At 41.2% G+C, this 21,774-nt stretch overlaps 2 protein-coding genes across 2 annotated transcripts; one reads left to right on the forward strand and one right to left on the reverse strand.

Annotated features, from left to right (window-relative positions):
- Positions 1-1,164: 1,164 nt before the first annotated feature.
- bnip1b (BCL2 interacting protein 1b) lies at positions 1,165-5,454 on the forward strand. The gene is made up of 6 exons (XM_036525319.1): positions 1,165-1,248; positions 1,832-1,924; positions 2,281-2,372; positions 3,006-3,110; positions 3,768-3,886; positions 4,758-5,454. Exons 1-6 carry the CDS (start codon positions 1,165-1,167, stop codon positions 4,952-4,954), a joined length of 690 nt encoding a protein of 229 aa, XP_036381212.1. The 3' UTR covers positions 4,955-5,454.
- Positions 5,455-14,773: 9,319 nt separating this feature from the next.
- On the reverse strand, positions 14,774-21,511 carry stc2b (stanniocalcin 2b). The gene is made up of 4 exons (XM_036524205.1): positions 21,254-21,511; positions 17,531-17,673; positions 16,464-16,675; positions 14,774-15,320 (listed from the first exon to the last, which is right to left on the reverse strand). The coding sequence occupies exons 1-4, from the start codon at positions 21,393-21,395 to the stop codon at positions 14,978-14,980; spliced, it is 840 nt and encodes a 279-aa protein (XP_036380098.1). The 5' UTR covers positions 21,396-21,511; the 3' UTR covers positions 14,774-14,977.
- Between the last annotated feature and the right edge of the window lie 263 nt (positions 21,512-21,774).

Consider the following 21,774-nt stretch of genomic DNA (forward strand, 5'->3'; position numbering starts at 1 on the left):
AGAACAGTTTAGAGACATCTTTTTAACACTCAGTATCCAGATATTGACTACTTGGCTTAGATGAGCTTCAGAGTCTGGCATGCGAAGTCTCTTGCTGTGTCTTTGCCCTCTTCAGCGTACAGACGTTACACTAAGCAGACACTTACCCAGAGTTTACATGGTACCTCATTACACAGCTGGATATTTATCGAGGCAATTCAGGTTAAGTGCCTTACCAAGGTTAAAACAGCAGAGGCCCATCTGGAGTGAAAACGTTATGTGCTTCCCCTCTTTCCAAGGGTGTAGGTTTGGTCTCAACACTGGTAGGGACACAACAACCAAGGGTACTTTGGTATTATCTAATATGACTTCACTCCAAAGATAATGCGAACGAGTTCGCTCAAATATTGGCAGGGACAATTCTGTCCTCCAAAAATATTGGTAGGGACATGTCCCTACCGTCCATATGCAAACCTACACCCTTGCCCCTTACCATTACACCACGCTGCTTTCTGTACACAGACAATACATAGATTGAGTGATGTATGACCATGCAATACAAATGATAAAAATGGCAAAAGGACTACTGAGTGTAGTCGGTGACAAGTTATTGGTCACATGCTAGATTATGGTTTGGGCTACATCAGTGGATCCTAAATTTAATTCTCACTCAGATGTACCAGTGTCAAATTAACAATTGTGCTAACTTGGACAAGGTGAATGGAGTCTGTACTATTCTGTCAATACATGTAAGGGTTCAAATTCCTGTATGGCTAGGTAGTCAGATTGCATTAAAAAATTTGTTTAAAAAAACATGTCAAAAGATGAATAAATTAACAAAATCTGGGCTAAAACCCGCCATAGACACCATAAATTACACCTGCTCAAGGACCCCCGTTTAAAAAGTAATATACTACGTACACCATCACATGCCCGTTTCTCCTCAACAGTATGAGCCAAGATAGTACAAAAGTGGACTCTACAGTGCACGCATCCGAACCAACCGTTTACAGGTACGTAAATTAGTATTTAAGAATGTAGCTAAAACCCTCACGTCCAATCCGAATATTCTGCGTTACAGTCTCTGAATCGAATTTGAACGTTCGTCGTTAACGCCAACGGCAAAGGCGTTACCTCTATGTAGACTTTCTTGGACCCCTGGCTTGCCGTACGGCACAAACAGTAATGGCGGCCTCCTCGGATGTTCACGTCCGAATTTGTGGCCAAGAAATAATAAAATATGACCTAGAAATAAAAGCCCTCATTCAGGTGAGTGTTGACAATTGTTTATGCGCAGATTATTTTAATCTTGTGTTTGCCGTTTTGATTTCCCAACCAAGAATAAGAGCAGACAGCTAACTGACTATATAGATGGCTTGCAAGGTGGATTGCTAGCCAGGCGAACAGCTGTGTTTTCATGTTGGTAGCTGGCGTTAGCTAACGTTAGATACGTGTCTATTCGCTGGCATCACCCGGCGCTCTGCAGTTCCGCTAAAAAATAGCGATTGCATACGATGTGCCAGTCTAGCCATTGGTGTATAACCTACTGTTGCCACATTTGGAACATATGACCGTCCTGCTTATTCAAGGGAATCTGTTTAGAGAGGGCTCTGTGCAGATCCACTAAAATTATGTGAATGAGGCGGTATAATGTATCAGTCCACTATCGTGAAAATATAAAGAAGCACGTTAGCCACCTGTTTTTCTTGGTGAAACATAGTCTACAAGGTTGCTAAAATGTAGGCTAACTTTACCAGTGAGTTTTTGTAACTTTTGCAGTAACGTTAGCATCTTGAGCCAGCAGAACATCACGATCTGTTTAAATATTTTCGAATATTCGGTCTGAAACCAGGATATCAGAGAATGTCCGGGTCCTCAAAGCGAGCTGATGGATTTAAACTCAAGAGTCAAAGAGAAATTCGGTCAACTCAGACTTCGGATTGAGGTGAGATGTCAAAATATCAACATGTCTTGTTACTCAGAGGCGGTTAGTTAGCTAGCAAACAGTTCCTCCGGGAGAACTCCCTGTCAACTCACAAAAAGTTTACACTTTAAATAACTTTTATAGTGTCTTGTAAATTGTATGTTCCAGACGTTATTCCAGTTAGCCACATAGATTGATGACACATTCGCAAAAACAATATTGTAACATGTAGCTATAAAGCCTGTTATGAACTGAAGCCTGAACTGTTATGGTTTCACAGTAAAAAAAAAAAAAAAGTTTAGATTCCGTCATTCAGATTTAAACGTGGTTGGCAGTCTGTGGAGAGCTTTTCTCGTTGACAGCATTTCTTCTGATAGAATCTGGAGCAGATGGCAAAAGAACAAGATAAGGAGACGGACAAACTAGCTATCCTGAGTGAGTCAGAGAGCCACCGGAAGCAGATGTTGAGGTGAGAGGTCGTGGTCGTGCCACTGAACTCCTAACCTTTTTGTTGTGGGACGGAATCCCCTTTGGCCAGCTGGTATTAAGTGTAGTAGGAAGAAGGTAGCAGCTTCTTGCTGCCGTAAATTGTGTTGGCGTGCAACTGGATTCATTCTGTTTAGAGTAGGTAACTATGACATCACGAACAGGCGTGAGCATAGTCCGGTATAGTCATGTGAAAACTTAATTTTTAGTAGCATTGAGTCTACATGTACGCAAACAATGCAAAATGAAAAAATTTGTCCATACAGCAGCTCCAGTAAGCTTGGGGGGGGGGGGGGAATAAATAGAACATGTCAGAAAATAAATAGAACATGTAGCAGAGCAGACTGTCACTGGTTGCCTAGAAGCCAAATGCAAATACATAGCCCTGTCGCACAGAGATGATCGCATTTCTCTGTCCATACACCGCTTATAGTCGATGCCAGAAAATTCATTACTGAATTGTACTGATTAAATACTCAAGCATGGCTGTGTTGATGGGTTCATATGCTGCCAGTCGAGCTGCACGGCGTCACCTTGTGTGTTATCATTCCTGGGGGATGCGGACTTCACCTTCGAAAAACCCTGCCAGTAATCAGGCCACCACTGATTTTTACAGTAACCAGACAGCATGGAGGAAAGCCAACCTGGCCTGTAAGCTGTCCATTGACAGAATGGAGAAAGAGGAACTGCTTCATGGTGGTGGTGCCTCAGTGAGACAGAGGTGGGCAGTGCTACACTATACTGTACAGTTACTTCATTCTACTGTGGTTTGGTTATTATGAGTGCACAGCAACACGCAGTAAAGCTGTGTGTTTCATCTCTGTGCTGTCAACATCGTGCACTAATATATGTGTGTATTGTGAATTGTCACAGTGTGTGCACAGAGTATAGTCACAGAGAAGCAGTGGAAATTTAAACAGATGTCACGTCGAATGAATGGATTAAGAGTAGCAATGATGCTGTTATCGGAGAGGACAAAGCATAGACTCGTAGTATATAGCAAACAACAAAGAGGTATCTTCATGTAGCACTTTACTGTTAAATATGGTAAAGTTTTATACATAAGATCAGATCCTGAGAAGATGAGAACCCACAAAATACACCAGGGTAAATTACTGTGAACTCCAAAGAAAGGATGTGTACTTTTCCTAGTAATTAACAGTCGTGGATATAGCCATATAAAATATAAGATTGTCATTTGCAACAAGATTACAATGGGCACATTTTTTTTCATATATTTTGTTTTACATTGAACACCAAACACTGTTGAACTGGATGTCTTCTCAGCTCAGCTGAGACAGGAACAGGAACTTAGAAAAACCATGAGTAGTCTCCCTTGTGATAGCTGCTCTCTGATATAACCTTTTTGTCCAATCAGAAAGACGACAAAAGAGAGCCTAGCCCAGACGTCCAGTGGCATCACAGAGAGTCTGATGAACATCAGTCGAATGATGTCACAGCAAGTGCAGCAGAGCGAGGAGACTATCAGCACATTGGGTAAGTGGAGCCCCCCAGGGCTCAGGGGGAGTAATGGTACTGCCTGATAGAGGGAAAATGGCGTGGTCCATTGCAGGGGTTTTAATCTGCTTCTCTGGTGGTCTGCAGGCTTGGGTGTCTTGAGAGTATAGAAGTATAGAAGATTTCAAGGGCACCAAGGGTTTCTATATGGGAGAAAAATGTTCCTCAAGAAAAGTGCTTGTTTGAATGTAGCAATAATTGATTTGTCAGTATTTTAAGGCCCACCTATGTGGCCTGATGGAACAGACTCATTATTTAATTTGCTTCTGCATATTGGCTCTTTTGTACAGAATTTGAAATTGATTGCCAGTTCCTTTAGAAATGTTAAAACGATAATGGTCTTAGAGAGAATTCATAACTTTTAGAGAGCAACCTTGGATGTCTTTTAAGAAGATTGTGCCTGCAGAAATGATGTCTAGCTGTGTGCCCTTTTTAAATTCCCACCAGCACACGTGTTGAAGGTGTTGCATTTTAAGGTCTGTTGGTTTTGTTTCTGTTCACATCCTTCAAAAGTCACTGGAATAAACAGCCGTCCCTGTCCAAACAGATTTTCTGTGCAGCTTGCTTTGACTGACAAGACAACAGACGCTGAGACGCAGAAGTAGCATTTATTTTTCTAACTCTCCAAGTGGGAGCAGGAGGCTGGCTGAGCCATATGGGGGTGGGGCTAACATATGCCATCTGCCACCTACTGTTTATGAACCAATCAAAAGACTTTGGTCTCCACATCAGGATACATTGATTGGCTCAAATCAGCAATTGCGCTTAGACACATGATCGCTCCACCCTTTTTGGGTGGGGTGGGGGGGTCGTTAGCATCGCTCCGCTGTCACTACTTTTCTCTCCGTAGCCACGTCTTCAAGGACGGTTCTGGAAACCAGCGAGGAGTTTAAGGCCATGACAGGGACTATACACTTGGGGAGGAGGCTCATCACCAAGTACAACCGGCGGGAGTTAACTGACAAGCTGCTCATCTTCCTGGCCCTGGCGCTCTTTCTGGCCACCGTCCTGTACATTCTGAAGAAGAGACTCTTTCCCTTCATGTAGAACCCTCTTATTTTCCCCTCTGCTTCACATTTGGGGTGCTATGATGGAAAAATGCACAATACCGGCAAAAAAAAGAAAACATGCAGTCTTTGAATCAGGATCATTCAAAGGAGAGGTCAGAAGTGTCAGTACGGCATTTCATTTATTGTTAGTTGTTATTATTATTACCCTCAGCTGTTCTGTGAAACAGACCAGGGAATTTTTGTGGTTGGTATATACGTATATGTATTACTTGCAGAAAACAGTGCTATTGTGACCTGAGTAAAGAAAGAAAAGTTTTTCAGCTGAGATATTAAACCTTTCATGCCCTCACATTTATCACAGTGAAAAACTAGTTCTGAATGCACTTTGCTGGTATACTGAAAAGTCAAAACATGTAAGAAAATACATTTTTTAAGAAAGTGGACTAAGAGTAACCACAGCTACATTTCTCAACCTTGGGCCCAGTTCAGTCTGACAGCGACTGCTCTTTACCCTCAATTTTTAAGGAAATGCCCCCCCCCCCCCCCCCTCCCCCCGCAGTATTATTTGTTATTTTAGAGATGACTGAATTTACGCTGAGGTGCTAATGTTGGAAGAGGGGCTGTAACCGTTGATTACTCCTGAGCTGATTCTGAATGTGGGGCTTAGTGCTAAATGGTGGTCCCATTAGTGATGTGAGGGAGGACTCTACAGGGATTGTTTGTGCAGCTGGTTGCAGCAGCTTGCACACCTCGCAGTCTGGGTTGTGAGCGCAGGGTCTGCCTTAAGAATGTGGCAGCCAGTTTGCTCACAACCTGAACCAGTACATTTTGGGAAAATAGCATGAAAACATTCTTCTAAGCCAGTACTAACTTTACTGAATGGCTTGGTTTAAACAAACTACAAACTGGAGTGGCGCAGCAAACCACATCCAAAATGGCTTTATGAGTCTATATATATATATATATATAATTTAAATTTAATACATCTGTATTGTTTACAGCTTTTGGATGATATTTATTTGTAATTACACAAAATGCTCTACCTCATTTGATTTCATTTCTAGCACAGCTTTAACAAAAAATGACATCAAAATGAGATTGTGAGTTGTATGCCTTTCTTATATTTGACAGCATATTAATGGATACGAGTCGTGTGTGTGTTCGTGTGTGGTTTGGACCGACTGGCTGTATGGTCAGACCAGCAGATGCCCATTTCTGTGGTCCTCTGATGGTTATAGGTGTGTTCATAGGACAAGGCAAACTTGCTCTAGTTCTAAGCTAACCGTGAAAGACTGTAAGATTCCACCCGTCAGCAGCATGTGAGAGACAACTTGCTTTTCATTGGCTTGCTTGTGTCACGTGGGAGTGCTTTTGCATCGAATTCTTAAAATAATGCCAAAGTCTTAAAAGATACAACAGAACTTCCTATGCAGTGTCTCAGACGTCTTTGTATAAAATGTGAATGGTAGCACATAACACAGAATGTTGGAAGACAGAGGATATGTAATTATATTTGTCTGATTTTATTAATTCGTCTTCTAAATTGTAATTTCCGTTCAGCTCTTGTATGTTGTTTTTTTCTAATGTGGAGAATATATATTTAAACATGAAGACTCATTGTCCAATGTGGGAATTGTATGGGCCTGTACAACTTCTGAATGAGTATGTGTGCACTACTTCTAGATTAAAACAGTCCTCTTTCCCATCTGTCTTAAGCAATGCTCTTTCTCAGGATGTTTTTTTTTTTTCTTGTGTGTTCTTTCATCTGTATTCTACAACAGGACAAAGTGCTAACATGAAACCGTGTTTGTATGCAGAATAAAAATGTTTTGCTCTTTCAGTTTTGCCTGTTGGGAGTTTTAAAAATTCTGGTACTTTCCTGTTCATCGCAAGTGGTGGGGCCATTCTCTGTCATCAAATTCTCATGTGCTAATTTTAGTAACCCTCCCCCCCTTTACCTGAATGCAGAGCCCCTTTGCAGATCCCCCTGAAACTGTGCTCTTCCTGGTCTTAAAATGGCCAAGTGGGGGTTTTGCATGAGTATAAGTGAAAGTGGCCATTTATTTTCCATGGTACTTCTAGTTCCTGCTCTCCTGCAACTCTACAGGGTAGAGCGTGGCCACAGTATGTTGAGGATTCCTCCTCCTCTGAGTAGAGTTGGCTTTCCTCTTTAATATCCTTGTTCCTTTGGGTTTTTGCTCATTGAGTTTGACGTCAGATGGAATTTGGAGACAGATTCCTTGCAGAAACAACAGCGCTATATATAAAGTACTGTGTGTGTGTGTGTATATATATATATATGTAGTGCTGTTGTGCTTTTGCAATCATGTGTCAGTTTTTGGGAAAAAAATGGACACAGCATTATGAATTTCGAGGCAGATGAAATAAGACAATGTATGTATGTGTAGGAGACCGAACAACGTAATATTTCCTTACGAACGTCTAAGTGCAACAACAAAGCGCCTAGCGCGTTGGCGTGGCTCATCTGGAGTGATGAGAGCTTCCGCTGTAGCAGTACTGTACAGTATTTAATTTCTTTTCTTTTTCGCGTATCTTCGATATTCAAACCAAACATTGAACCTTCCTCTATCATAAAATGACAGCGAATGCAGTTGGAGACTTATTCTTTGGTTTTACCTTTCTCCGCTTTGAAACGCAAGACAACCTCTTAAGGGGTTATAGTATTAATTCGAGTAGTTACTGCAAGGAATATTGAAAAACTCTGACTCCCCCTTTACATTAATGAATTATTGTCTCATACTAATTGTTTCTGTGCTCCCGCCACTTTGCTTATGTCAACGTATTTGTGGTGTCTGTGTCACTATGTCTGTGAATCTTGAAAGGGATTTAATTATATTTTAATAATAAAAAAATGCTTATCCGGATCATAGTCTAAATTTTCGTCGCCTTTTACTATTATGCAGCTTTACTACGTACTTGATCATCTGAATTCGTAGTTTAGCGAGCCGTTTCGGTCATTCAGTGAAGTAATATAACAGAATACAATTTTTACAACTGGAAAATTATTTTTACAGCGAGTTTTTTTTTTTTTTAATAATTTTGGTTATTTCGCTATTTTGAGAGTACTAATGCGAATGTCTATATTGAACTAAATAATCCAGAAATAAATTTCAAAAACTGTAACGTTTCGCTTTAGTGTTCTTTAAGCCATGTAATGAAATCTCATTTTAAAGTGTAAACAGACCTCGTTTCCCACAGTTTTCGACGAGAAATCAAATTGCATTGCTAATTTTTCTATTGGTATTTTAATGCAGGCGCGAGTTTAGCGCGGTATAGTTGTCTTTAAATGGCTGCTAAACCATATGAAAAACTGAAAATGGGCCGACCACATTTAGCCTTTACCCTGAGAAATTAACGTTAAACCGTAGGCTAAAACATACATTGCTCATCAATCAAACGTAGATTAAAACATTAAAAATCAGGCTAGTAATGTGTTTTCCCGGAGTTAGATTCAACAATTTATAGAACATATTTAGGCTTATGCTTTCCGACTAAGACTATGCTGTCTGTGGCAACCCTGTGGCATACTTTTTACAATTTGAAGAAACGCAAATGTATTTTACTTTACAAATATAATTTGATTCTTTTGGGTGCATATGATTTTGAAAATCGAACAAACAAAATAAAGCTGACACAATTTATTTGTGCATAAATTTTTGTTGTCGTTATAATGTGATTTTCGGTAAATGCGCTTTGGACTCTCTCATCTATATTTTAAATAATAAATGATGAACATCCAACATTGCCCTAAAAGTCAGTTATTGCGAAGCATACGATCAGCGTATTTTTTAAAGATCGCTAACTCACTACTCATGAATACTCATAAATGTATCTTTGATCTGGCTGCTAATTAAGTGACCTAGAAATTATAATATTATTAATATGATAGCCATTCTGAATGTTCCTTAAAGTAAAACGTAATGTGGAGCTTTGCGAATAAAATCATGTCGTTGATATTGGCATATTATGTGGCCTATTACGATTTATTAAATTCGTTCACATAATAACTAGTTCGGTGGTCATAAGTTAACAATAATAATAATAATAATAATAATAATATGGCAATATTTATTGATAGTCGGTATTTTTATTAATTTACTTAAATCCGTTACCTTGCAACACACAACAGTGACTGTTAGAATGAATGTTTGTGGTTCTCACTGGCAGCTTCCAATTTCCGGAAGGGACCGACGTGTGTCCTACGCAAAAGGAATACGACTGACGTTAACTATGGAATGGTGATTTATTTATTTAACCAGACATGAAAAGCTACACAATGTATAAATATATTCAGTTGTGTATGTACAATATAAATTACTATTTTATATATTATTTATTTTATACTTTTATTTTATTTATATATATATAATGTGTGTGTATTTATATTATTTATTTATCTATTTATTTTTTGCTTGGAGAGGCAGTGTATATTTTTTTTATTAAAGAGAACTGCTACAGAATCTATCATCGGCATCAGCTACCACAGCGTCGCTCTCCATACATTTGACACAAATGTTTAATCCATACAGAATCGGGTGTAGCTTCTTCACTCGAAAAAAGAATGAATATTTTAATATTTATAAAATAATACTACTTGATATAATCAAGTAGTTGACATCCGTTTTGCGGTATTTGCGCAAGAGATTATAATACAGATCCGGTGACCATAAAAAGCGAACTGAAGACCAAGTTCTTCATGAAAAATTGTGACTTTTGTTGGAGTAATCATTTTTAAGGAATTTATAGGGTGGGATTTATATGAAAAATATTCCACATATATTGTTTAAATTATATTTCTCAATATTATCCCGTTTTGTGGATTTCTGTAGCTAGTTTAGATGACTCGGACTATGGTGCCGGAATATGTACATACATAGGCTTAAAACTGGTTTCCTAAAATAGGTTCTACTTACCTGGATTTTTTGTTTTTGTTTTTTACTTGGGAAAAATTCAGCTCCCCCTGGCAAATTAAGAATCGTTTTGTTCTTATTCGATTCGATTTTTATTCTTTAATTTGAGTCTAATTGATTTGCTTTGTTTGCCTTGTTCAATACTTTCAACACGCGTTTAGCCTGTTTTCATTAATTCTTATTCTTTTCGTGTCACTCTGACTATAGCTTTTTAGGCCTATTTTTTCCCTTGTATATATGTGGTTAATATAATTTCTGTTTAAATAGGAATTAATGAGTATTGCAGGCCTGTACACACTGATAGTCACAACCCGTTTAATTAATCATTTATACATAGCTGAGTGGCGGTTACTAGTGTTAACAATCCTTACGACAATTACTCAATTCCGTTTATTCATGTGTTTATTTACAGAAGTGAGAGTAAGCCTTGAATACTATTTGGACAGTTCTTGTCATAATACAGCCATAGAGAAGCCCTGTCGCAGTTTACATATAAGAAGCCCAGCATTACTGTGTTTTCTTGTGAGGCGAGTATCAGTGTGCATTTATTTGATGACTTATTTGTAGTTCTTTGAACTCTTTGAATCTTTGGAGGGGTTTTACGTTTAAACTGAGAACTGGTCAAATTCGGCTAACTTTATTTTTCTGACACGGATGCTTTTGTTTGTCTACTCAATTATTTTCGTATAGTTAGCTACTGAAATGACGCTAACGTTAGGTTGGTTGTCAAGTTTGAAGATGATCATGTAGGTTATCTGAGTTCAACATACGTTGTGATGTTTGAATCTACGATACTGTATGACTCGATACATGGAAATAGTCTTTCTACCAGATGTCTTGGAAGGGAATTTATGTGCACAGTGTCATATCAATTTCATCCGGTGTTACATCAGATTTGGTTTGCACTGTCAGCTTTCAAAATACGGAAGTGACCGCTTGACCGATTAAAGCATGTATTCAAGGGATGTTTCCTCTGTTTTTTAAACCAGCGAGGACACTAAATAATTTGTTTTTTTCTCCGGTCTATGTGGTTTATAATATGATTTATGTTTATTCTTTGCATTTACGCGCGTGATATCCACCTCAAAGCTCGGAAATATCTTTATGAAACGGTTCCGAATCGCGCACCCCCTTGTGGTTATTTCATCCATCACAAGTACAAATCGTTTAGAGACATTATGGAAGGTGTTGTGTAGTGTACTTGAGAGCTGTTTCAGTTTATGCAGCATATTTGTCACAGAGGGCTAAATACGTGTGTTGATACGGCGAATTGCTCATCGTTTTTTTCCACTGCCGATATTTAGTTCTGTGTCAATCAATGAGTCGCATTTGAGATTACTTAAAGGGTCTACTATTCTATATACCGGTACACGTATAAGTGAAATAATCTTTTGTCCTCTTAAACTGCGGAGTCTGCATTTTGTGTTAAAACGAAATGCTGCCGATTTACGTCTTAAAATATTGCACTTTTGGAGCTCTTGACTTCTGTTGGTCTCGTGAATCCGGAACAGGTCCTTTGTCCTCTGCTCTTGCTCGAATCTCCTTCACCTCCATTGAGAAAAAAGAAAGAGGAGATTCGGAACAGCGTGTGTGTTCGCCCTACTCCACAGCCGGGTAAAAATGTTTAACCCATACACTTTCAATTCAGCCCACCTGGTTGAAACACAGTCGTAATATACACGCTGTCTGTAATACATGTACACGTTTGTAATTTAAACAAATGTTTCCATTAAGGAAAATTCCTTGATATTTATGTATCAGCGGATTTATTAACCTGCTCGGGCCTGAGTTAAACGCTGCGTGAAGCAGCAGAGGGCAGCACGCTTCCAAATTACGTCAGATTTTTTTCTACTGCTGTGCAAAAAGTTGATCTAGTTAGAGAGCTCATCATTCTTCATTCTTCATCATCTTCAGTAATACGCAGAGCGTGTAGCGTGTCTGTCTGAAGCCGTGTAGTGAATAAGGGTACTCCTTGTTACTACTCCTTAAGTAAATGTAACCGTTAAGGAGACTTCAGGAAGATGTGAAATATGATGAACCAGAGAATGGTGGGAGCGAGTAGTTTTATCTATCCACTTTTATTTGTGATTTTAGCATTTTAGCGCACCACCATACAACAGGGTTACCGGTGCAATCATACTAACGCCACTTGCCAGCTGTAGATATAAAGATGATTAATGTCATGTTTAAGATGAAATGATGAAAGTTTAATCCACAAATCTGACCTGTCTTTGAAAGATTAAAAGCAACATGTAATGGTTCAACTATGAGGAAGTGATAGTGTCGTATTTTTACTGCTGCCCAGTTCAAACATTGAAATATCAATGCCAAACATTTAATATAGTATATATACTTTTTTAAAATTTTACTTGACTCTTGTAACAGAGATGCATAGCAGCAATGTCATCACAAGAAGCTGTGATGGAAACCCCAATGTTCAAATGGCAAAGGCACCAAAATAAACACAAATAAAACCACATTTGCACAAAATACACAGTGGATAAACTCAAAGTTGCCCTCATTGGTATGTTGTGAGTGCAAGTAAAAATCACAGTGTCCAACAATTCAGACATGTATTAACTTAGTAATGATTTTGCATCATTCATTCTTTCCTTAGTTCTGTGACCACCTGGCAGCCTCGTTGGAGGTTAATCTAATTCTACCCTTCACTTCCCCACATATAAACCAATTTCACTCTCTTCTTAGATAGCTTTGCACAACTCAATGAAAGTAATGTCAAAGGTGTAGACGTTTTTATTTGTCAAACTGAATAATACAAAAGGTTCAAAAAGTCACTTAAGTTTTAAGTCAAACGGGAACTTGCTCATTGGGTAAATGCTGAACAGACTGTCTTCATGGTATGCGTGATCCCAGTAGCATTCCTTGCTGGAATGAGGTCATGGCTGGAATGGAGGCGTGGCAGGGGTGGGCAAGGCCCCGCCTCCCTCTCTGGGCATGCACAAACTGTGGGACAGTGGAGTTTTGGGATGGTGAAAAGATGTGCATGCTGGGATGCCTGCTCATTTGAGGGTTTAGGACAGTCCCTCCTTACTCACACTTACCCCCACTACCAGATGAAAACAGAAAGACAAAGGGGCAGGCAAAAAGAGATAGCCTTTCCCTGTGAAGGGTGTGTGTGTGTGTGTGTGTTACACAGAGCTTCAGCATCTCCTCTTGTCTCTCTCTGAGGACTGCTTCCCTGGCAAGGGACCAGAGGAATTCTGGAAATGATCTTGGTAAATATAACATCTTCAATCACGTTACTCATGCAACGCCTCCTGTGGGTTTGACCCAGTTCCTGAATGCAGGCCGTGAGTTGATTCACTGGTCTGGAGCTGCAGACCTGATTCTGGTTTATTTGTTCATTCAGCCCTTGATTAGAAAAGTGAGGTAGGACGAGCTCCTTGTAATGCTAGTTTACCAATTGTGAAGCACCAACAATTGTAGGCAGAAATACAAAAAACCTGCAAGACAGTGAGTCACAGTTTTAGCACACAGTGCAGTCTGAGAAGTCATCGTTCTTTGCTAAACAAAGTCACTTGCCTTCCAAAGACACATTGCTGCATAGTGCACACAGTCAGTGGTACTGACAGACCCGTTTGATCAACAAGCCTGAAGTCTGCTGACATGCGATGACTGAAACTGGTTACAGTAAATCTGTGGTACATTTTTCAGTTCTAGGTCCTATTTTGTACTTTCTACTGTATTTTGTACAGGTAGATGATGTGTGCTCACCCACCAAAGGATGCCTCATGCCTAATTTTTCCAGCCTTGTGGTCCATCTTTACACATGCTTCATTTTAGTAATTCAGTGTTTCAAGGTTATGACATTCCAGATTGTTTCACTTCGCCTTCCTAGAAGTGTTACATGTTTTCAGTCTGGTACCTGTCAGCAAACTTTAGGGCTGCATATGAACTGATGAGGGGATACTGGAAAAGGTCAGGGCTCATAAACCAAAGGTTGCTGGTCTGAATCCCTGTGGGACCACTGCTGCTGTACCCATGGGCAAACCAGGTTAACCCAGACTGCCTCGGTAAATATGCAGCTGTATGCATGGTCAACACGTAAACATGATAATCTATGTAAGTCGCGCTGGATAAGAGCATCTGCAAAGCAAATACAGTGGGTGCAGAAGTTGTTACACATGTATATAAATGGTCATATCCATCTGTCTGGTTATGCTCAGGTAAGTACACGCAAATACAAGAGTCAAGCAAATACATAAGATGCTGCTACAGAATGTCAGTCCTCTCGGGCCTGTGTCCAACTACGCTAAGACGCCATGTATTAATGAGTTAGTTATTAATGCTTATAATCCTTATATGCTGTGAGTCACATGAGCCAGAAATGTATTCCATTTCTGCACAGTCCATAGTCAGTTATCAAGTAGTGAGCACTACAATGCAAGCACATCTCCTGCTTAAAAACCAACAAATCAAGGTATGTTACATATCTACAATCAACAATTTGTGCTTTTCTGTGAAACCTATTCAGGGAAAGCTTTACACTGACGTTCATACACATCATATACTGTCTTTGTATAATGAATATATAAACATGGAAGGGGAAAGATATGTACATATATTAATACACTGCCCGGAGAAAATAAATAATTAAAATACCTGTTACAAAGTCTAAGATTATCTGCAAAATGGTATTTTAGAGTAAAAAAAAATGCAACTGCAGCACAAGTATCACTGTTACTAATAATGTCAAAAACAGCAATATGGCCTCTTAATAAAAATACTCACTTCATCTGACATGACCTTGTAAGAACTGGAATGATTTTAGAGTGTTCTGGGTGGTAGGTTCTGAGAGAGTCTGTAGCTTAAAAAAAAGGGGGGAGGGAGACCATCTGCAGTGCAGAGGAGGGCAAACACAGACAGGGAGCTTGGGTGGGAAGGGAGAGGGAGAGAGAGAGAGAGCGAGAGAGAGACAGTCTGATGTTTAGGGGACGTGAAGAGAGACAGAGGGGGATGGCGTGTAGTCTGTGGGACAGGGATGTAATGACAGCCTGTAGTTTGGGGGGTACTGGGGTTGATTGATAGTCTGTGGGTTGGATCTGGGGGGACAGGGAAAGAATGACAGCCTGTAGATTGGGGCAAGTGGGGGACGAGCCTTTGCCCTTTCATCTCCGCATGTCTGAGGTCTCTGGGTGGTTCCCTTGCTCAGTGGTTTCAGCTTCCTGGGTGCTTAGCTGGGGGACCTGGCTTTGAGGGCTCTCAAAAGCCCCCTGATTCCCCTTCTCCCTGCCCCCCTCCCGCGCAGGTTGGGTGTGCCCACCCTCGGGGTCGCCGCGGTGCACGGGGGCGGTGGTCAGTGCGGGAGGCTGCTGTCCCGGGGCGCAGAAGGTCAGGGTGTCGCACAGGGCGCCCCAGTTCTGCTCACACTGCAGGCGCACGCTCCACGCCAGGGCCTCCTTCACCTGCTCCCCGCACCCCAGCAAGATGTTCACCAGCTCCACGTGAGGCCTGGCGGAGTGAGGGAGGGACAGGCTCACCAGCGGGACCAGTCAAACACAGCGCTCACACACATACAGAGCACAGATCAGGTCAGTCAGGCCAGACGTCCATAGCAGCTGGACGAGAAAGCCAGGCCACCCACATACACACACACGCACAAACACAGCTACACAGGTGCACATGCACGCACACACACATACGTACACACACGGAGCACAAACACAGTCACTTGAACACACCAGCCTAAGGTGAGTTGGGCTAGACGTCCAACGGAATTGAAGGAGAAAGCCAGACTGCACACACACACACACACACACACACACACACAAACACTTACCTACACAAACCAGTCTAAGGCCGGTTGGGCTGGAGATTGATAGGAGCTGGATGTGAAAGCCAGTTAACCTCACTTGGAGGAGGCACAGGACTTCCAAGTAGCATATTAGCTCACTGTTGTCCCTGGTGCTTATCCAAAAAAATCTCCCAGCATGTCCTTCTGCTCCCAGACAGTCCACTGCTCTACGCCTCTCTGATTAATTCTAAAGACTAAAGTGCCTCTGGACATGGGGTTTTTAAACAAAGCCTGCCATCATAGGCAGCTAATTTTCTGAATGTGACAGGGAGGACGCGTCTGACTCAAGCAGCTCTGACAAATAAAAAGGTGTTTGAAGAAATGTTTTTTTCCCCCCACTTCTTTTTTTTTGACATTGCACCATGTTTTTGGCCGCTCCAGAGGTCTCTCATTGGCAGATGTGGAGTGTGCAGAACTGATTCTTCCCTCCACCCACTCAGGAGAGATTGCGTTCACGTCCAATAAATATATGACACCCTGCCCCTCTTTTTTTGTTTGCAAAACATAAAGTGCTACCCCTTCCATGTGTTGTCACATGCTGTGAATTGTATGATAAGATCCTTTGCTACTGTACATTAACACACTGTGAGTAACGTATAGCAGATTGCCTAATCTCATCCTCTTGTGCCCTTGCAGCTGTTGTACTTCAATTTTATCAAGGTTCCCCTATTTTTTCTATCCCATTTCGATTGCTGAAATGGGGCTTTGAGAGGGGAATGCTTGAGGTGGGGGTGGCGGGTGATGGTGGTGGTGGTGGTGGGGGGGGGGTGGGGGGGTAGGGTGGAGGCGGCTCGTCTCACCCCTTGGGAAAGAGGTCCTGGAAATGGATCATCTGCACCATGACATTGACGTTGTCCCTGATGGCGGAGCACAGGTCGTACTTGGCGTAGCAGTCCCTCTGAAGCTGCAGCACCATCTCCTTGACCGCCAGGCACTTGCGGCTGACGCAGCCGAACTTGTGCCGCAGCCCGTGGGCCATGCATCTCAGCGCGTCTTTGATGAATGACTTCCCCTGTGCCCGGGCGCAGGCAACGTGCAAGAAGGGCGTTGGGGATTCAGAAGGAAGCATAAAAAAAAAAACCATTGCACAGGTAACAAACAATGAGATCAGTAGTTCTTTTAGTGCTTAGCTGTGACATTTTTTTGGCTTTACGCTTACAGCGAACAAGAGGGGTGGTGGGTGACGTCAGAGAAAAGCTAAGATGGATAACAGGCAGCACGGAGATGCGGGAGACTATCCATTCATGGGCCTGCTATTCACACTTTCAAATACTTGCACCAGGCAGGACTCCCTGTTCTTGGCTTCACTCTCCATTCCCTGGGCTACAGAGCCCTATGCCAGCACCTGCACTCTCACATTTATTTTACAGATTAAGCAGAGTTTGTGGCATTGTTATGTAAACACACATATTAATCACGTGTTCACTGGATTACTGCATCACGTTTAATGTGTTCTGCTTTTTTTGTGTTGGGAAAAAAATCCTCTCCTTTCTGCAAAAGTATATTACTGGTGCAGTACAGTATTCATGGATTCTTCCATTTTGGCGTATCTTAGGAACCCTGTGAATGGCGAGGATCTCCTGTATGCATTGCTGACCTGAAATGAATGAACTTCCTCCTTTCAAACCCCCCCCCTATATAAACTGATAATGCTATACTTTACCTGCACCTTCATAATACACACACACCATACTCATATGTATGAGCAGACCAACAGCAACATAAATCCAGATGATTTAAACAGTGCATGGGAGTACCACCTATGACACTTTATCCCAGCTGGATGCAGTGCATGCTGGGATTTCTCAGCCCTCCCGGGGATGGCACAGGCCCTGTCTGTGAGACACAGGTAAAGAACGCGCGGTACCTGTGGGTCAAACTTGCCGGCATTGTGGAGGAAGGTCATGCAGATCTCGTGGAGGCCGCGGATCTCGCAGGAGTTGTTCTCTAGGCATTCGAAGACACCGCAGCCCACATCCCCGCTGGTCACCAGGCAGTGCTGGATCTCCGCTGGCAGTTGGACGTCACCAAGGGAAAGAAAGAACAGGAAGAGACAGTCACTGCAAGAGCAGTGTCCAGGGGGGCATTTCCTGCCAGAGACTGGGGTCTGAACTACAAGGTGAGATCACCAGATGGGCTACAATCTGGTACTATTTTTATTATCAATTTTAATTTATTAGTCACACACTCTTATCCAGGATCACTATGGCAGGCCACATTATATAAATATCAGAGGAGCAATGAAAACATTAATAAAAAAATGGACACTAACTTGAAGAAGTGCTAACATAAAATCACGCAACAGTAAAACACTACGTAACAATTATCTTTACATGCTTACATACATACTTAAGTAAACCAAGTTCCTTGCAATGATCTATAAACACAGTATGATTCTAAATCATGGTGTTCATTAGGTCTATAATGGCAGCATTAACTTGCACCATACTATTATACTGGCAGTGACTAACAATTATCTCAAAGAGCAAGATTACATGATATACTTTTTATTGGCAAAAATCCTCCCAAATCATCGCAACCTACCCGAACTTGGAACTTCCATTAGAGCTCAGGGGTGTTAAAGGTATTGTGCAATCCTAGCCTCTCTGACCATGCAGTGCATTGTGCAGCCCATCCATAATGAACCAGCAAAACCCAACTGTACAGACTGGTAAATGGACTTGTGATTGGTGTAAGTGATTCCTGACAATGAACACATAAAATACATTCAACCAATCACACTGCAATTGATGATAATATTAATGATTCCTAATAATGACAACAGTCATTAATGATCCTTACCAATGTTTGGAAAGAAATGTCCTCAATGTGTTTGTGGTGTTTCACAGCTTGCATGCACGAAAAAATGATGATATAATACAGTTTCCAGAATGGGGAAGTATGTCAGCTGCTTTTTTAAGCAGCATTGCTTAAATGAGCTATATTATAGTTAACTGTGGTCCTCTTCTGGGTTGTAATATATAATATTTGCAGTCAAACCCATTCACAGTGCAGGAATCTCGAAGTTTCTATGGATACCACGGCTCATAGCTCTTAAGGGAACATCACATACCCATTTCTCTGCTACGCTGCAAGCAAGCACAGGAATTAATAATCTGTTCACATCAAATGCATTGTTACACAAGCAGTAGCACACAAACACAGGCTGTTGCAGTTGGGAGATGTATACGCAGTCCTGGAAAATATGTTGAATGAATTTATATATATATATATATATATATATATATATATATATATATATATATATATATATATATATATATATATTAGTTTTTTTTTCCTTTTCTTTCTGTTGTACATAGAAAGAAGCAATGAGGTGCAATACCCAGCATCTGCACAGTATTAATATGCCATAATGGCCCATCTGCCAAACCGTCACTTGAAAGAGACTGCCAGGAGAATGTGAGAGATATACAGAGCTGATGAAACTGGGCCAGCACGCCGTGACACACTGAAAGGGTGACGGGCGTGATGCATTACATCATGCATTGCAAATAACTGCCACTAGATGGCACAACAGATAATTACACCGGGTTTATGGCAAACCGGAAGATCAAATAACTTAAATTATTGCCAAACACTTTTATTTTTAAAGTTCTTGGAAAGAGAGCAGTTTGAGCTCTCTATTAAATAATTTTGGACATTGTCAAACAAAACAAATATTGTGATGTGTAACGTAAATGTGTCACATTTATTGGAGTAAAAAACTGAAAAATATTTCACAACTTTGCATTTTCGTGAATGTGCAGCCACTACCGTTGACACAATTACTCCACCTATCCACGCTTTTTAATGTCCATTGATAGTATACAGCACAGCCATGTATGTAACTCCAGCACTGAGATTGTAATATTGCTAACTATCACAATATAATGAACACATGACAAGAATCTCAGTAGGTTACTTATAAAGTTTTGAACAATATGTTCTGAAATGTAAAGAAGGCGTGTATCAGGCAAACTGCAAATGTCTGTATCAACAGAGTAAGACACCGTACATGAGTTATTACAGTCACTACTATTCGTGTGCTCTGCATACGCCATTTTCCAAGACGACTTTACTCTTGGGTACAAAAGCAATACCAGCAATATCTAATTTGGGGCTGCAAACTCGGCTCTCAAACTCCGTGCTTCATGAACACATTTCAAACGACAGTTTTCTGCCTCCTTCAGTTCCAACGAAACGGAGCGTAGTGCAGTCACCCCACACTTGGATACTTACGACGTCATTATCACTCCACGTCATGTCACGTCAAATACCTTCGCGTGCCAAGTACTGCAATACATTTACATTTATTCATTTGGCAGACGCTTTTATCCAAAGCGACTTACATAGGTTATAGTTCTTTACAATGTTATCCATTTATACAGCTGGATATTTACTGAGGGAACTGTCGGTTAAGTACCTTACCCAAGGGTACAGCAGCAGTGTCCCAGCGGGGATCGAACCGGCAACCTTTCAGTTACCCGCCCGCAATACTCAGACTTATAATAAATATATATATATATATATATATATATATATATATATATATATATATATATATATATATATATATATATATATATATATATATTGGCACAAACATCTCTTTTAATACAACAGACTCCTTATTTTTCTCCGCGAGGACTACCAGTCGATCAATGTTCAGACGTGCCAAAAGTTTTAAATCAAGAGGTCGTATACAGGCCGAATATGCGTCAATGCACAGACGCTAAAATAACGCCAGTTTCCTCTTGCGTGTCCGGTGCGTCTCTTCCAACCTCTCACCTTACTCAACTAACACGCTAATGCAGACGTCTGTGTCGTTGGAATAGCGATATATCTTGTTTTCCACAGGCAGATGCACCGGTATTAAGGCACTGGGTTAGATTTGGGAAAAGGAACAGTTGCTTGTGTTGGCATTTGAGCGGGAATGCGCTCTGTTGGCACAAGCCGGATGCATCGTTCTGCAGTGTGACCGAGTGGGGGATTCTAAATTGTAAACAGCTATTTTGTTTCTGGAAAGAAAATGAAAGGATGTTTCATTATGACTGGTGCATTTTTTTGGGTTCATTTAGGCTATATAATTATTTGAACGGGCTCCATCTGAAAGCCGCAGATTTTTTTGTCGGGATCAGAACATCCACACATTGGACAGCTCCGCAGTGTTACTGCATCATTCGCATTGACCATATAGAGAGTTGTATCCTCCTGGTGTAGAATGCATTTAACTCCCTGGCCACAAAAACTTCATTTCTGACTCAGAGCTGACATACAGGAGCGCCGGTTGGGTTTATGCATCCACCGGAACTGCATCCACCATTTTAGCAGACAGAAAGAAAACACTTTTTGTCACCGTGGACACAATGAACTGCTAAACTCCAGGGCACGTCGTGTAAATGAATACTGGCATACTTTCCACACTTCGACTAAACACATACAGCCATGACACGCACGCACGCGCGCGCGCGCACACACACACACACACACACACACACTACTTGGAGAGCACGTGCACACGGTGCCATCTAGATTAGATCTAGAGCCTATGTCGTGTGGAAGGTTCGGAAGTGTGAGTCACCCCTACCCGTGTTCTGTAGGGAAATACGTCCTTTCTGCTGGTTGGTCGGTTTCTCTTGAGGGTTTTCGAGAACATCGGTTAAATCCGTCCCCAGTACGTGCTCAAAGACAGCAAAAACAAAGAGCGCAACTGCACATTTCACTAGCATCGCTGCTTGTAGAGGTATATCGACTGACAGACTCGCAAAATATTAATTGGTTACTGTTCTTTCTTTATACCCGCCACTCGCCAAACATTACGAGAGAACTTGCGTCTCACTTACTGTCAAAGCTAGCACTAAAAGTGAGCGCGGATACGGGACTGATGCTGCCTATATTTTCCAAAACCCGGTGTCATTTTTGATGAAGGAGTTAAGCAGGTGTTGTCGTTAGCGGCTCCCGACCAATCAGAGATGCAGGAATCCACGCTCAACTTGAAATGGGCGTGTCCGTAGTAAATTTCTCCCTACTGCCCACTTGATATGAAACTTCGTGAACTTTAGTGTGCGTCAGAACGCGGTGATTTTTTTCCCTCATCGGTAAACATTA

The sequence above is a fragment of the Megalops cyprinoides genome, chromosome 3, assembly GCF_013368585.1.
Source record: "Megalops cyprinoides isolate fMegCyp1 chromosome 3, fMegCyp1.pri, whole genome shotgun sequence".
Lineage (NCBI taxonomy): Eukaryota > Metazoa > Chordata > Actinopteri > Elopiformes > Megalopidae > Megalops > Megalops cyprinoides.

Excerpts from the sequence above, each read along its gene's own strand:
- bnip1b (XM_036525319.1), top strand. The coding sequence starts at position 1,165 with ATGGCGGCCTCCTCGGATGTTCACGTCCGAATTTGTGGCCAAGAAATA. Across the intron at positions 1,249-1,831 it reads AAATAAAAGCCCTCATTCAG|GATATCAGAGAATGTCCGGG; the intron begins GTGAGTGTTGAC and ends GTCTGAAACCAG. Across the intron at positions 1,925-2,280 it reads AACTCAGACTTCGGATTGAG|AATCTGGAGCAGATGGCAAA; the intron begins GTGAGATGTCAA and ends TTCTTCTGATAG.
- stc2b (XM_036524205.1), bottom strand. The coding sequence starts at position 21,395 with ATGCTAGTGAAATGTGCAGTTGCGCTCTTTGTTTTTGCTGTCTTTGAG. Across the intron at positions 17,674-21,253 it reads TATTTCCCTACAGAACACGG|CGGAGATCCAGCACTGCCTG; the intron begins GTAGGGGTGACT and ends TCCAACTGCCAG. Across the intron at positions 16,676-17,530 it reads CCGGCAAGTTTGACCCACAG|GGGAAGTCATTCATCAAAGA; the intron begins GTACCGCGCGTT and ends GCCCGGGCACAG.